General features: G+C 38.6%; 1 protein-coding gene across 3 annotated transcripts in view; it reads right to left on the bottom strand.

The window, feature by feature from the left end:
• ZSWIM8 (zinc finger SWIM-type containing 8) overlaps positions 1 to 14,644 on the bottom strand; it is a 55,576-nt gene that overhangs the window by 19,517 nt on the left and 21,415 nt on the right. For all 3 annotated transcript variants that reach the window (XM_085065545.1, XM_085065546.1, XM_085065544.1), the window contains exons 3-9: positions 13,870 to 13,964; positions 9,072 to 9,244; positions 7,341 to 7,448; positions 4,504 to 4,585; positions 3,749 to 3,869; positions 3,196 to 3,397; positions 2,152 to 2,327 (exon numbers count right to left, since the gene is read on the bottom strand). In XM_085065545.1, coding sequence (XP_084921671.1) covers positions 2,152 to 2,327; positions 3,196 to 3,397; positions 3,749 to 3,869; positions 4,504 to 4,585; positions 7,341 to 7,448; positions 9,072 to 9,244; positions 13,870 to 13,964 — 957 coding nt within the window. The remainder of the gene's footprint in view (positions 1 to 2,151; positions 2,328 to 3,195; positions 3,398 to 3,748; positions 3,870 to 4,503; positions 4,586 to 7,340; positions 7,449 to 9,071; positions 9,245 to 13,869; positions 13,965 to 14,644) is intronic.

The raw sequence follows: 14,644 nt of genomic DNA, 5'->3' as shown, positions 1-14,644 counted from the left end.
AAAGCACAAAAACACAACACAAAAACACAAACTGGGAGGTTTAAAATAAAACAGTCTGCCCTGTTTGCTCATCTGCCCTAAATAAGGTGTTAGTGATGTAAGTCTCAGCAGTCTCAGACCAGTGATTGCCATGGGGAATTGCTCTTGGAAACACTCATAAAACAATCTGCAGTAGCTGTGAAACAGTCCTGTGAATTACTGCAGTTAAGACATTCACAAGTACAACCTAAATAGCCTGCCCAGGGAAGCACAATGACAGGACCACCTGATCTGCCTGCCAGGCACCTACCTCTTTACCCTAATGTGCCTATATAGAGGCCAACAATTTAATTTAAGCTTTGGCAGGCTGTCCTCAGGAGAATAAACTGTTGCAAACCATAGGCACAGCAATAATTGATGTTCAAATAACTTCGAAGAAGCAGCAAGCTGGCAGGGCTATATAGACTTACATTACACAGTTAGTCCCATGCCCCCATATTACCATGGGAAGAACAAAACGGTTATGTTACAAATCTTACAGAGGCCCTATGCTCATGAGAAAAGTAGTCTAAATGGTGATTTAATTCAAGAAAAAAAGACATTTCTAGAAATTGCACCAGGTGTCTCAGTCAACTGCCATCTTGCTTCTGCCACGGATTTCAGATATTTGAAGTATAATCCCAACACTTCAATCCTATCAGATTTCCTATCAAAAGTAAAAGAACAAGAAAACAAAATCAAAATGGGTGACCCAATTTAGGTGCAAAGGGTATTAGGACAAAAGGGACTAAACAAAATGGACTACTTATATTCATCCACTCGAGAAATTAATTAACAAGGAAGCAGACTGGTAGGGCTTAAAATCAAGGAGAAGATTTTCAGAAAGAAAAAGGAGCAGGAACTACTTCGGAAGGGTGACATAAGGATGAGAGTCAGCAAAGTCTCCTCATGATTCACTGTAAAGAATGGGAAGCACAAGTAGAAGAGGGCTCTTCTTGGAGACTATTCAAACACCAAGAGAATAGGTAATCAAGCAGGAGCATTTCAATTATTCATCAGCTCAAGTAGGAGATCTGAGCAAATTTGAACTGTGTGAAATAACTCAAATGTGAATATACAAAGCACAACTTCATACATTATTAATGGCCAAAATCTTTTATGTTTTTTCTATGTGGTTTGATTGATGTTTGTGTTTATTTTAAGCCTCGTTCCCAGTTTTCTACAGTTTTTAATGTCTTCAACTCCTATATTTAGCTACTTCATACTGTAAACTGTACAAGACAGAAACTGCACCCCTTTTAGTGTCCCTGATGTACCTTACAGAGGCCATTTTATTAATGTTACACAACAATTCACAGCAAGCAAATCCTGTTAATGTGTAATTGTAGTGAAAATACCATCCTGTTTTCATTTGTTCTGTGAAACTTCTGCAAATTTACAGCACGTTAAACTAATCCAACAACACATTTTACACACCACACTTTGTAGACAAGATGTACAAAACAAACTAATATGATGTCAACCACAGTATCTCAACAGGAGCTCTCAGTACCTCCTCTGCTATTCAACTGGTGCTAAATAAAGACGGTGCTAAATAAAGATGGCATTGATTTACCAATGCACAATATGGAGTAGAAATCTGCAGAAGCCACACAATTTTTTCTCAGACAATTGAAAACACTGACTGAAAATCATACCCTGGTGACACTGTTTAATAATATATTGCAGAGAACAAACTCCCTAAGAGCCTAGAAAGTAAGAACTGGTTCACCTTGAAATACACAATAGTGAACAACTGGGCTAAACACAACTCCATTAAACTGCTGAATGGTAAAATACAGAAACCATTAAAATTCACTGGTAGCTGGTGCTATCATTCAAAGAAATGTCCTCTGCTGGGACACTGAAATGCAGAATTACACCCATATGTAAGAGAGGACTCTCAGAAAACAAATTAGTCACACTACTTGATACTGCTAAAAGTGAACAGCAATAGCAATTAAAGTAATTATAGTGCTTTGAATCTTACACAGCACATAGTCCAGAAGGACTAATGATTGAACAGGTAATGAGATAATGATACAAACACAAGAAATCTACAGGATGAAACTCTTCAGTGGGGTTGAGTATTAGAGAAATTAAAGAGAGACAGGAACTGATTCTGGGGCTCACCTCTGTGGACTAATAGTTGGGTCGAGGACAGCCAGCCTCCAAAGAACCACCATCTCATCACACATGCTTGCACAAGCATGAGCAGCCACTTCTGACTGGCCATTGCTCCGTCCTGTGTGCCCACTGGCACTGCTGTGTGACGCAGATGTTCGCACACTGTACCACCAGCCGGTTATCTGCAGAAGAGAAAGTTCAGTGGAGCTGTGCTGTGGCCAACATCTCATCCCCTGCTCTCACTTGATCTCAATATCCCAAGGAAATGGGATCTGTAGTCAATACCAAGTTTTTATTTGACTCCTAAATAACTATGACCATTAAAGCAGTATTCGTTTGCGAGAACTAAGAGCCTCTCAAAATTTCTCTGGTTAGAAGGTACATGCCTAAAGAATAAAACACTCACAGGACACTCACTTCCTAGAGGCCACCACACATGGAGAGAAAAAGTGAACAAATGTGATAAATGAAGCATTTCCTTTCCCCTGCTCGAAGTCGAGGTATGGGATGGAGCAATAAGGAAACTTACACCACAATTTATACTATAGACTGAGGTCAAAGTCCTGAACTGTCAAAGAAAACCTTTTCTCTAATACTATTTTAACAAAATGAAAAAAACGTGTTATTTAAATCCACCAAAAGATATCTTCCAAAAAGATAACAAAAGAATCTGAGATTCTATCACACAACATATATTTAGCTTCTATCAAAATGACAGCTCATACATGATGTGCTTTGTTAAAAAAAAAAAAAGACAAAACCAAAACAGTAAAATAAATCACCTTGATTGGGAAGAAATCAAATCAAATATGCTAAACAAAAGAAATCAGACTCTACATATTCATATTAGAAGAATGGAGGCATTTAGGTAATATAGTGTTACCAGGATATCACTAAATCAGAACAAGAGCAAACTGTAACATTATTTTAGTGTGGAGAAGCATATACCCTAGGCTATTAAAATAATTGTATTCAGCCATGGATTGCACAGACACAAAGCACCAGTCACTGGCTTGCCTGGTTCCCCAGACTGTCCCTTCAAAGAGATACCTGCTCATAGTTGAGACATTGGTCAGTTAGAATCTCCAGCAAAGGAGCTGCATTGCTATCCCGTCTCTTAAACATCTCCCGCACAATGGAAAGCAAGTTCCAGATTCCTTCAGGTTCTCTTCCTCGCAGGGGACGCAGCAGACAAGCCCACTCAGCAGCAGCTGGTGGCTCAGTGGAAGACAGATACATTGAATTCACATCACTGTACATACAGCAGAAAAATGAGAAAAAATGAGAAAAAATTAAATCAAGCACAGTCACACAAAATCCTGAGTATAATCCATATCCAGAAATATATTTGCCCTCCAATGGCAGACATGAGTAACCTCAAAGACAGAATGCATAATGAGCTCAAGAACACCACACATGCAAAATATTGTACAAATACAGTCTGCTTTACTGAAATAACGCTTGACAAGCCACGCAAAAAAACAGTCTAGAAGAGTGACCGTGAAACTGAGCACCCTTCAGTCCAAGGCATACAGACTATATTGTGAATGAGCTTACAGATCACACCAACATCCCATTTTCCCCTCAATGGGAAACAGTTTACCTGAAAACAACAGGAGAGGGCCCACAGAATTTATGAAGGGTTTTCTTTATGTTGTCACTCAGAGTAGATTCATCTAAGTACCAGGTGCTTTGATCTGATGCAGAGGGTCCAGCAGTGGGATCTTACAAAAGAAAAATACATTTACAGTCTGAAGGCTTTGAAGATATCTTACTCTACATGCCCAACCACAGAGTTAAACAGGGAGTACATAGGCAGCGCTACCCAAGTTATTTCACCCACTGCTGAACACCCTATTCAGATTTACCTTAAAATGCTGCCATAACATTACCTTCAACATTGACAACATTAAATTAGCAACTTTTTCTTGACCAGAAGGGCAACGTAGCCCTAAAATAGGAATGCACTAACATCTCTGGTAACCAACACTTAGGTAAGCTATCCCAGGCCACAGTTAACCCAATCTAGTGTTGCAAACAGTCCTGTTTTAAGCAGGAACTTGGGAGAGGTCCCCTCCAAATAACATTTCCAGGAGTCTGTAATTAATAACAAATTAAAAAGAAAAACACTTTGTTAGAAAGCGCATTGTCTGATGCTCCCTTCCGCTGCAAGCACTCCAAGGTGCCTGTTGTTCTGCCATGCATACACATAAGCACCGACACTCATCCCTTTTCCTTAATTTCCATCTGCAATCCAAGCTACAGGGTAACAAATCAGTTCAGAAGCCCAAAGCAATGCAAATACATCCTCTTCCTATCTGTGATACAGATTACTGAAATAAGATATATTAAAATTACCTGGGGCTCCACACACTGTGTTGATGGCAGTAGACTGAGAAGATAACAGCTCATCCAGCAAGCGCTGAGCTGTTGGAAGAATCTGAAAACATGAAGCAAACTTTCAATATACACAGTATTTTTTATCCTGCTACACCCAGCCAAAGATCGTGACTGAAGCCCTCTGGTAATTTCAGGAGCATGGAATGCACAGAGCTACGCTTTCAGAAAGGACGACAGAGGGTGCTAAAGATCACACAATGATCACTAGCAGTCAAACCTCTCTCACAGGCCACGCACGCACGGCTCACTCTGCACAGTCACACCCTAAGAAGTAAACAAAAGCATCACATCTTATTAGCTCCTTTCTCGTTTCTTGAGGAAAAGGAGCCTACAGAGAGTGATACTGCAACTAATTTTGAGAGTTAGGGAAGTCTCTGTTAAGGTCACCATTTTCCTGCACTTTGAAAGATCTTTATTTCTTGTTCCTAAATCATTTCTCTAAAACCCAAGCGAACGGGAGCAGGGGAGCAAACTATAAAATAGATCTAGGCATAATTTTTTTGGCAGACTTTAGCTTATTTACCATCCAGTTAGCAAACGGACTCAGCAGTAAACGAATGCAATTTCAGCACTAATCTAATAGCTTCTGGACCAGCTCAGAGCATAAGCAGAGAAGGCTCAGACCTGATTGTAAAATCCCATGTAGATGTATGCTTAATATGCTATTTTTGAAAGAAAAATGCCCAGTAGAAAGAGATTTTTCCCCAAACTAAGTCTGGGCTGAAAGTGTAGATCCATTTAGCCTTTAGTCTGCACACAACAGGCAAATTGTTAACCCACATAATTAGGATTTAAATGACTTGCAACAGAATGTCTGATATCTCCCCCCTCTTTCCGCACAACAGCTGAGGTTCAAGGTCACTCTTACTGTAAAGCCAGGCACATTCAGTACACCTGTATTTGCAAATAATACAGATACATCTCAAACAGATGGAAGAAAAAATGCTTCAGAAGGCTATTTTGCATTTCAATCACCTGAAGAAACAAACTCAGCATTAAGCTATTTTTGTACCTTTTTTCCACTACTACATATTCCAAGAAAATTCACAGGTCTCAGCAATGTCACACCTTAAGGTTGACATACCAGGGACCTGCAGTGGCTCTCCTTCAGGCTTTTTTGCTAAGATACTCGTGTTTAATTGGAATAGGAGTACTAACTTCATCAGGGAAAATATCTCTTGGGTGAAGAACTAGGTAATGAATTCCAGCTGCTTTTCCATAATTTTCACAGATGGAGAAAACACTTTCTACAGAGATTCTGAAAAATATCTTACCTAGCTGCATTCCTATAGACCATCATCCCCTTACACTTGAAAGCAATTCAGCATTGTATTACTGTTACCATGTCATTCACAAACTGCAAATAAGGATTAAATAGAATCATGTGTACAGCCTACTCTAATTCTACATTATGTAGACAAAATATGGTGTCCCAAGGTACTCTAGTAGCTCTTTCCATCCAGAAATCTTGAAGACCAGGAATAAGACTGTTGAAAGAGTTTGGGCTGTGCCTTGCCTTTTTCAAAGGAATTAGACAACACAGGTTAAGTCATATCTCCCAATAAACTCTAAACTTTTCTGTTGGGCAGTATTCCATCAGATTATCTGGCAAAATAGTAATAATTAATTAATCCAGATGTTCCCAGTGCACAGCTGGTACACGTGACCAAAGGAGAAAAAAACCCTGCAGAAAGGAGCAGACACAGAATATCTGAAAACAAACAACTCACATACCATTCATCACCACCACCACTAGCCTTTCAAAGCCCTGCCATATTAAGCGCCAGACTGCGCCATAAAGCTCAGTTTGAGAAGATAAGCTTTGCCTGTTACGTAAGGCAGCAAGAAGCACACACTACTGGTGCTCATCTCTCAGCAACAAAAAAGCAGTATTTTTATATCACTTTCATATTATATGATTCCTCCATTTCCTCTCATAAGAAGATTAGTATTTCTGTGGGAAATTTAGAGGACACTTTAGCAATAGAATATCTTTGTGTCCCAAGCGCAGCATCATAATATGAATTTCAGGCACATGCTGCCAGCAATCTAACTCCTACTTAAGAGGAGTGCATTATGAATGCACTGCTGAAATGTGACAGATACCCAGGGCAGTTTTTCTCAATCTCCTTTAGCTGAACCAGCATTAAAAAGTTGCCAAGCCGTTATATTTTTTAAGCAGTCATTTCACAATCACTTGAGTATTCTTATGTATTTTGTAAAAACAATTCAGGCAGATGATATAAATGACCTGACCTTGAACAACAATAGATATTTAAGGAATAAGAGAGCACCCTTTACCTTTGACAAACCAAATTTCATGTATGTTACTTTAAATGATTCTTATGAATCACCAAGAAGCTACAATGGAGGAAGTCGAAAGGTTACCAGTTAGGTGCATTAGAAAGTGCCCGGTTAAGGCACATACAATACTTGACCTGTGTAGTTCTCTCCACTTGGCTAAGCAAACACACAAAAAAGAAACAACCCCATTTGGGCTGATTAAAGTTTTCAACAATCATGCACTTATTTACTGTGTTTGACCTTTCACAAGCTCAGCATATATTCATGCTGGTATGAATAGCCACCATTCTTCTTTCTCCTTTTAAGACACTTCTAATCTTTTACTCAGCAATAGACAATTGTCAAATAATAGAACACAGAACCTGAAAAGAGCAAGAACTGAATACCTTCCCAGCAGCTCATCTTGCAACAAAAGATATCATATAAATTGACCCAGATTAAAGATAACTGAATTAAACAAGTCATCAGCCAGATCAATGGTCCCCACTTACCTGTTGTGGAAGCTCACTGATTAGGTACTGAGCAAATTTTTGCAATTGGTCTCTCTGTAGCCGAGACAAAGACTCAGAAACAGGAGCCCGTAAGCACACTGCAGATGCCTGAAGAAAGAAAAGGAGACACATACTGCCATTACTGAAGCTGTGTCCACCAAATGGATGAGGTGTCACAAACACTAGCTATGCTGATGCATATCCTGCTCGGTCTTGATGGCCAATTTTTTTTCTCTGAAATTATGTAGCATGTTGCAGATAAGATGCAAATAAGCTGTCTAGGCTTTATAAAACTGTTTTAAGACGTTTTTTCAAGGAAACTGCCTTAACAGCTGTGCTTAAGATCTGTTGTTGCTAGCAATTGCACAAATACTGGCAGAGATTTCACAAACAAACCTCTAAAATAGGACATTATCCCTTAAGCTTCTGGCAAACCAACCAGCTCTTTGGGGGACTACTTCACAAAATCACAACCACCTCATTTATCTCATTAGAGTTTTTTAATTCAGTCTTAAAATCTCTTTCCTTGTCTTAGAACAAATTCGATTATAAAAAAACTTCACCACTAGCTTCTTAACCTTTTTCACTCTACAGAACAAAAATGCCCTACTTAAAATTTAACTTGTACACAGTCAGGAGTAGTTTGATAACAAAGACACTTCTGATATTGTCTTGTCTACATAGAGGAATACACCTTGACTTTTAACTTGCTAGTGTCATAAGTCAGTTTATACAAACACAAAAATCCTTTTGCTGTCATTTTTCAGGTGAAGAATGGATTGGAAGCAAAAGAATGATTTTTATCTTACACAGGGTTCAAACTTTCTGAATGTAAATAATACAAACGACTATTTGTTTTCTAGCCTTATTCTCCATAACTACCTTTTAAAACTCAAACTAAGAATTCAAAGCAGAACCCGCTTTTTTGCCAGCTCTCCAGTCCTAAGTACAGGAAGTATACTGATATTCTGATTATTTCACAAGAGTATAAGTTTAAGCCAATTGCACTTGTCCATTGTGAAATACTAACAAGCTTCAGCAGGTTATTAGCACTTTTTTAAAAATCTGAAGCATGTTAGCTGTAAAATGTTCTGTGACAGCAGAAAATCTTCTGTTCCTTTCAGGCATCAAAACTTATTCCTCTGTGTTTCTTAGCTCCCCAAAGCAGAGGAAATTAAACTGTATGCAAGATCAAACCCTCAAGTGGTGTATTTCATGTCAATTCTACATATTTTCAACTGAAGTTGGTTAGGATATAAAACGCCTACTTTTTGCTCTATAGAAGGCCACATAGAATAAAAGCAGGCAAATAAAAACAAACTTTACTGACTGTTTGAAATCTACAAGTCAAAATGACAATTATCTGCCTCAGTAAGTGTTCAAATGAACTGAACATAAAAGCCAACAGTGATCAAAATTACTTTCCTTCTGTACTCTGATCAAACAACACAAAGAGTAAGCTTTCAAACCCTGTATTTGCAAAGACTTTTATTAAAATACTAACTATTGGTAACCTTCCACTCTTCAGAGATGAAGAAATACTGAGTGATTTCAGCATTTAAATGAGAAACTGGAAGGGGCCAAAAAGCACTGGGTACCTCCCCTTAGCAATGTGTCCATTACCAAAGGACAGCTGGCAGTTCAGGGCCTCAGACAACTCAGCTGCAGACCACAAGCGTGAGCATATCTGCACAGTCTGTAAGCAGAAGGAGAGCTGTGCTGGAAGCTTACATTGTGGATGCGGAAGAGGCAGAGCGCCACGACGTGAGCGCACCACTTGGCGCCGGCGCCGCAGGTACAGCTGCACGAGGTGATGCGGCACCGGTCAAACATCACCGCCACGTTGTACGCGCCCTTGGGCGGCACCATCTGCGGGGGCACCACAGTGGCACTCAGATGGAAACCTGGGGAAATTCAAAAGTCCAAAGTTACTCTTGGGGTACTTGGGAAAATTATTCAGCTAGCACAGAAATACGGGTATATGCCATTTAAACACTGAAACAATATGTCTAGCAACAACATCCATAAAAGGATGGATGCGGATCTAGAGTCTCCAGCACTTTTTTCTTCCCAATCAACTATGCCTGAATATTAGCAGAGAAGCATAATGTGTTATAAGAGGTTCCAAAGTACCAGCTATTAATACCTTAATTAATTTCTAATATTATTTAACAGAGAAAAGCAGAACTGGGTAAAATCATCCCTGAAAAGCATCAGGTTTTGTTCACAGGGTCAAAGCTAGACTATACACATTTTGGGCATAACTTCTATGCTAACTCTGGCAACAGTGCAGAAGAGGCTAGGTGACTTGTTTGGAATTATTTCCAAGTCAATCCATTTTCAAGGTTTTACAGACAACTAAAGAAGACAACACTCAGCCTGAACATTTACTTTCACTTCAAGGCTTCAGAAACTACTCATTTGTCATAAATTATGCAACTCCTTGCAATTTAATATCCCTTTTTTTACAAATCATGAACTCAGAAAGAAAAAAAAATCCCCTTGCTTAGACTAAAATCAATGGAAAGGAGATATTTCACAAATGACAGTTGAATGAATCCAGCCCCATTAGTCAATGATCATAAACAAGTTATCAATCTCATCTCATGCAGGATGACAAAGGATTTTTACAAGGCTTAGCTTCATGTAAACTCATGTAAGTGCATATGAGTTTTACTCATAATGCAGCTTCCTCTGGAGATATTGCTCATGCAGAGGGACACATAGGATCAGGAAAAGGCCACCAGGAGCATGACTCTTCTATCCATCTTGAAGTTGCCTATCTGCAGTTAGTCATCCTCTACAGAAATTAATATCAGCCCCAGAACCTTTTTGCTAATCTGGAATTCAGTTTTAAAGAAGCACAGAAAGCACCAAGGGCATCAAAGTCATAACCAAACTTCAGTCCCACAGCCTACCTTAAGTGAAAAAATATGGCTTGGGACAGATGATAGTTTCTCCATCATGAGGACATGGAAGCAGCTTATAAATCCACACTACTAAGTTTTCATTATGATATTGTGAGATCATAAAAATGATGGTGTTCAGGAGCGCATGTCACCTACTAAATTAATTCAATTTAAAATAATGTGCATCATTTCCTTCTCAAAATATAATCCCCATACCAATACAAATTTGCTCTTACCTTGTTTAACCTATTTCTCCTGTTCACCACAATTCAAATCCTCTCCCTGATGTGGGTGATTATTTTGATTAGTACACATAATGCCACCCAAATTCTTCAGCCATTTTAGCAATTCATACAGAATCAAAACAAAAGAAGGCATTCACACAAAATTACTGCACTGCTTATTACCAGATACAGTTTTAATTTATGTTCCACATTTAGATAATGCAACCCAAACTGTTCAGTTTGTCCTTCTGTTACAAAAAACCATCTCATACTAATGCTCTAATTTTCACATAAGCAAATCATGCATTTCACAAGTTGTAATTGTAGCAATTCTGTTTCACTACAAAAAAAGAAGTATACAAAAGGTGTTAAAGATTGGATCCCAGCTATAAGCTCTTATCAAGTTCCTACCATGACATTCTTCTTTGTATATAAAGACAGTTAACTGATAATGCAATGAGGGAAGAACACTTATAAAAAGAGACAAAATTGAAGGAGTTTAGCATGACATATCACAAGCTTCAGATCACTCTGTAGCTTGACAAACATGTCTGATACTGGTAAAGCTAATTCAAGCAGCACTGTCCAGTTTATTGTTTTGCCACACCAATCTTGATGTACTGAACAATTGTTTGTAGGATGGCACAGGAAACTACATGAGGAAAGACATCTGGATTGTAATTAATGGTTTCTTTTACCAAGAAAAATCAAACAATCACAGAATCTTTGAGGTTGGAAAGGACATCTAGGATAATCTACTTTAAGGGTTAACCTGGCACTACCAAATTCACCACTAAACCATGTCCCCAAGTTCCACATCAATTCATTGGAACATGGCTTTCTTCATCACTATCTGGCAGTTCTGATGCCCCTAAAACAATAACAGCAAACATACATCTCTGCTTAGAATTTAAGAACTTTTGAAAGAAAGGGGAAAATAAGAGCTGAACAAAAGCTTTCAGACAGAAAGTAAAAAGCAAGGCAATTTTGGACAATTTTTTGTCCAAAAATTGACAAGACAGGAGCACCTCTAAAAAGTGGAGACACTATTGAAAGAGATGCAAAGTTAGAATCCAAACTGAACCTACTGCTGCCTTCCTCGGCTCTTAAAAAGAAACTAAGACTATAATGGATAAAAAGTCCCTGAAATCTACAACACACCTGTTTAACAACAGTAATAACATCTTAAGTGCAATGAGGTGGGCGTGTGACTGCTACAAAGTGAACGTGCAGGAGAAGGTCTACAAAAGCCAACTCCATGTGTATATACAGTATAAGGATGTAAAAAATGTGGAATGTTGTGAAGAGGTGCTACTGTCCAGAAATCATGGATATGGATATGCATGTGGACAAGACTAATCATTTATGTTCAAAATATAAATCTTAGACTGCAAAGGAAAATGGGACAAAAAGAGCACAAAGCACAAGCCAAGCTTTGTCCTACTGAACACAGTATCACAATGCACTGTTCAATCCCTCTCAAAATCAATTCCCCGCTCAAGGGCTGCTTGATTTCCTGTGTTTCTTCTCTCATTTGCCAGTGTATGAAACTCAATACTGTAACTACACACCTTAAAATCATTTGGAGAAGACAACTGAAAATACATTCATCCCACCTGCGCTGCCCAGCTTCTGGGCTGCTATTCGTGGGAAAAAAAAAATCTCTCCATTAGATACAGTTGCTCTACTAAGGACACGGCAACCTTACTATTTAAACAAAGTTTCTTCCTTCCCTTCCACACAATCCTTTGTCAAGAATCCCAGTTGCTTCTATGTGTTCTTGAGAAGTTTCTCCCCTGTATCACTCACCACCTCTTTTTCCCTATTCTTCTCCTCCCCCAAGCACACATTTTGCACTAATATTCCCAGCCTTTGTTCATATACACTGCATTATACCTCCTCACCTTTTTAATGTATTACTGAAACAAGTGCTGACTACAGTTTTTTACTGTCTATTAAATATCTTCCTCTTTTCCACTGTGAAGTCCCAGGAATTACTGAATTTCAGCAAGCTGCATTTTAAGTTATTTTCTCTCTCTCAAACATTTGGCTTCCTGAAGTTTAACAGAATCCTTAGAGGCGCCTCTCAGCATTTCAGTCCTGACATTGGGAGATTATGAATGCCCTCAAAAGTCAGTTCAATCCTGTTTAGCAAATTTTCCAAATCAGTGTTGACATTCCAAAATTACTATCTGGTGTCACTGACAGCTCATTGACACTATGCAAGGTAGTTTTAACTCAATCTGACTTATGTATGAGGAATCACTTTACTTCCATTCCCAAGAATTCCTGCTATTGCTATTACAGCAGACACTGGACTAGGTAATATCTTTTCAGAACTCTACCCTATATTCAGGTAACAGCTGATCAGACTCTTGCCGTTTGCATACCTCAATGGCTATCTCCTTCTCTTTTTATTCTCCCCAAACCTTTATAGTACATGTCCCTTTTATTCCCTTTCTGAGAGCTCCTTACCTGAATTTATTCATTTTACTCATCACTGAGAGTTAAGTATTACTGGTTCTAGTAACTAAACAGGCCCACAGAAGTCTCAATCCCTCATCACACAAAAATATAAGAAATTTCCTCCTTAAAGGTACACAGCTTTTTATATTATCATTTTTTCTTATTATAACCAGGCTCAGTAGCCACATGCCAAATAATATTCTGATTCTAAAACCTACAATTGCAGAAAAAAATCTGCTATGAATTGACATGGCCCACCTTGTCATACTAGTACCTTTATTTCAAATAATGCCTTCTGGTCAAACAGCTGTCACTGAAAAAGCTATCTCAGTATTCTTCTTTGCTTCAAAGGATTTAATGAACAATCCTGAGTCCAATTCTTTGTATAGATAAGATTAGCTGCTATAGCCAAAAAATATAAAAAGAACAAGATAGTAGGAGAAGCTATAAAACCCACTGTCCAACAAGAAGGATTTCTGTCTGCCAAAATACTCCATGAATAACTGTACCATTAAAACAACTCCTTTGCTACAAGAATAAACCTCCCAAACCTCCTCTGTGGCATACAAGCACTTTAGGCAAGGCATTCATTTGATCAGACAACTAGAAAGTCAAGTTCTCTTTAGCAATGAGGAATTTAAGCATTACAGAGACAAAGGTATCCTGTACAGTTTTTTGCAAAATGCTAAGACAGATTAAGGATCAGAACATTTCTGACCTTTCAGTCCATTTCACAGCTGAGCTGATTGAGGACAAAATAAAACACAGTCATTTAGCTCAAGACATTACAAAGAATACATTTGGCAGGGAGTTTCAGCTAGAATGCCAGAAAAGTTAGTTTTGAGACATGGTCATAGTACTGCTGTCCCATTGCAGATATGACTTTGGTACTCTGAAGTATCCAGAGACATGGAGCTGCACTGTTCTCACCTATCTGGAGAGGGTCTTTGACAGCCCTCACCCGGAAGAGCTGCTCCCCTCGCTGGAACTCATCTGCACTGCCATTTGCCAAGCACGAGTACAACCTGCAAGAGAGAAACAGAACATGTCAGGATCAGTCTGGTTTTGAGAAACTTCACAGTGTTATCCTCTTCACTAATGTGGCTTTTGAAAAGTCTTTACAATCTTGAATAAAAAGTCCAGGTCTCTCCTACCATTTCTACATTACAATTCAGCCACAAAAATCATTATTCCTAACTGGGTTTGTGTATAGCCACTGGCATTTTTAGGAATTTCAGTATAAGGCTCTGAAATACAAATTCATTCAGAATCTAAAATTAAGCCTTTATATACAGTATAGTTCAAGGTCTAATGTTAGCATGCCATAGTAAAACTCCTTCTAGACTAATTATCTCCGTGTTCACATCAGGTTTTTTGACATCTGTGTTCATCAGACATACAAGCATATACAACCAGCTGGCTTGCTCTATTCCCTAGCAGGTGATCTTACATCAACACTTCTGACATTACCTCCCCCACCTGATACCTGAACCTTAAACAAACATTCAGCAAGAACTTCCAGCAAGATTCTTTCTAAAAGAGTGTAGTTTCACTATTTTGCAACAAAATTCTGAATGCACAGTCACATGAGTAGACCTCCTGTAATATAAAAGCTTTGACTAAGCTTAGAAATAGTTCTAAAAGCAGAAAATCTTTGACTATGTAGTCACGTAGTTAATGTGGAAACTTAAAAAACACCATCATT

Source organism: Lichenostomus cassidix, chromosome 6 (assembly GCF_008360975.1).
Source record: "Lichenostomus cassidix isolate B80296 chromosome 6, HeHo_3.0, whole genome shotgun sequence".
Classification (NCBI taxonomy): Eukaryota; Metazoa; Chordata; class Aves; order Passeriformes; family Meliphagidae; genus Lichenostomus; species Lichenostomus cassidix.
Note: the sequence above shows the minus strand (reverse complement) of the source record. Positions and strands in the feature narration are given on the sequence as shown.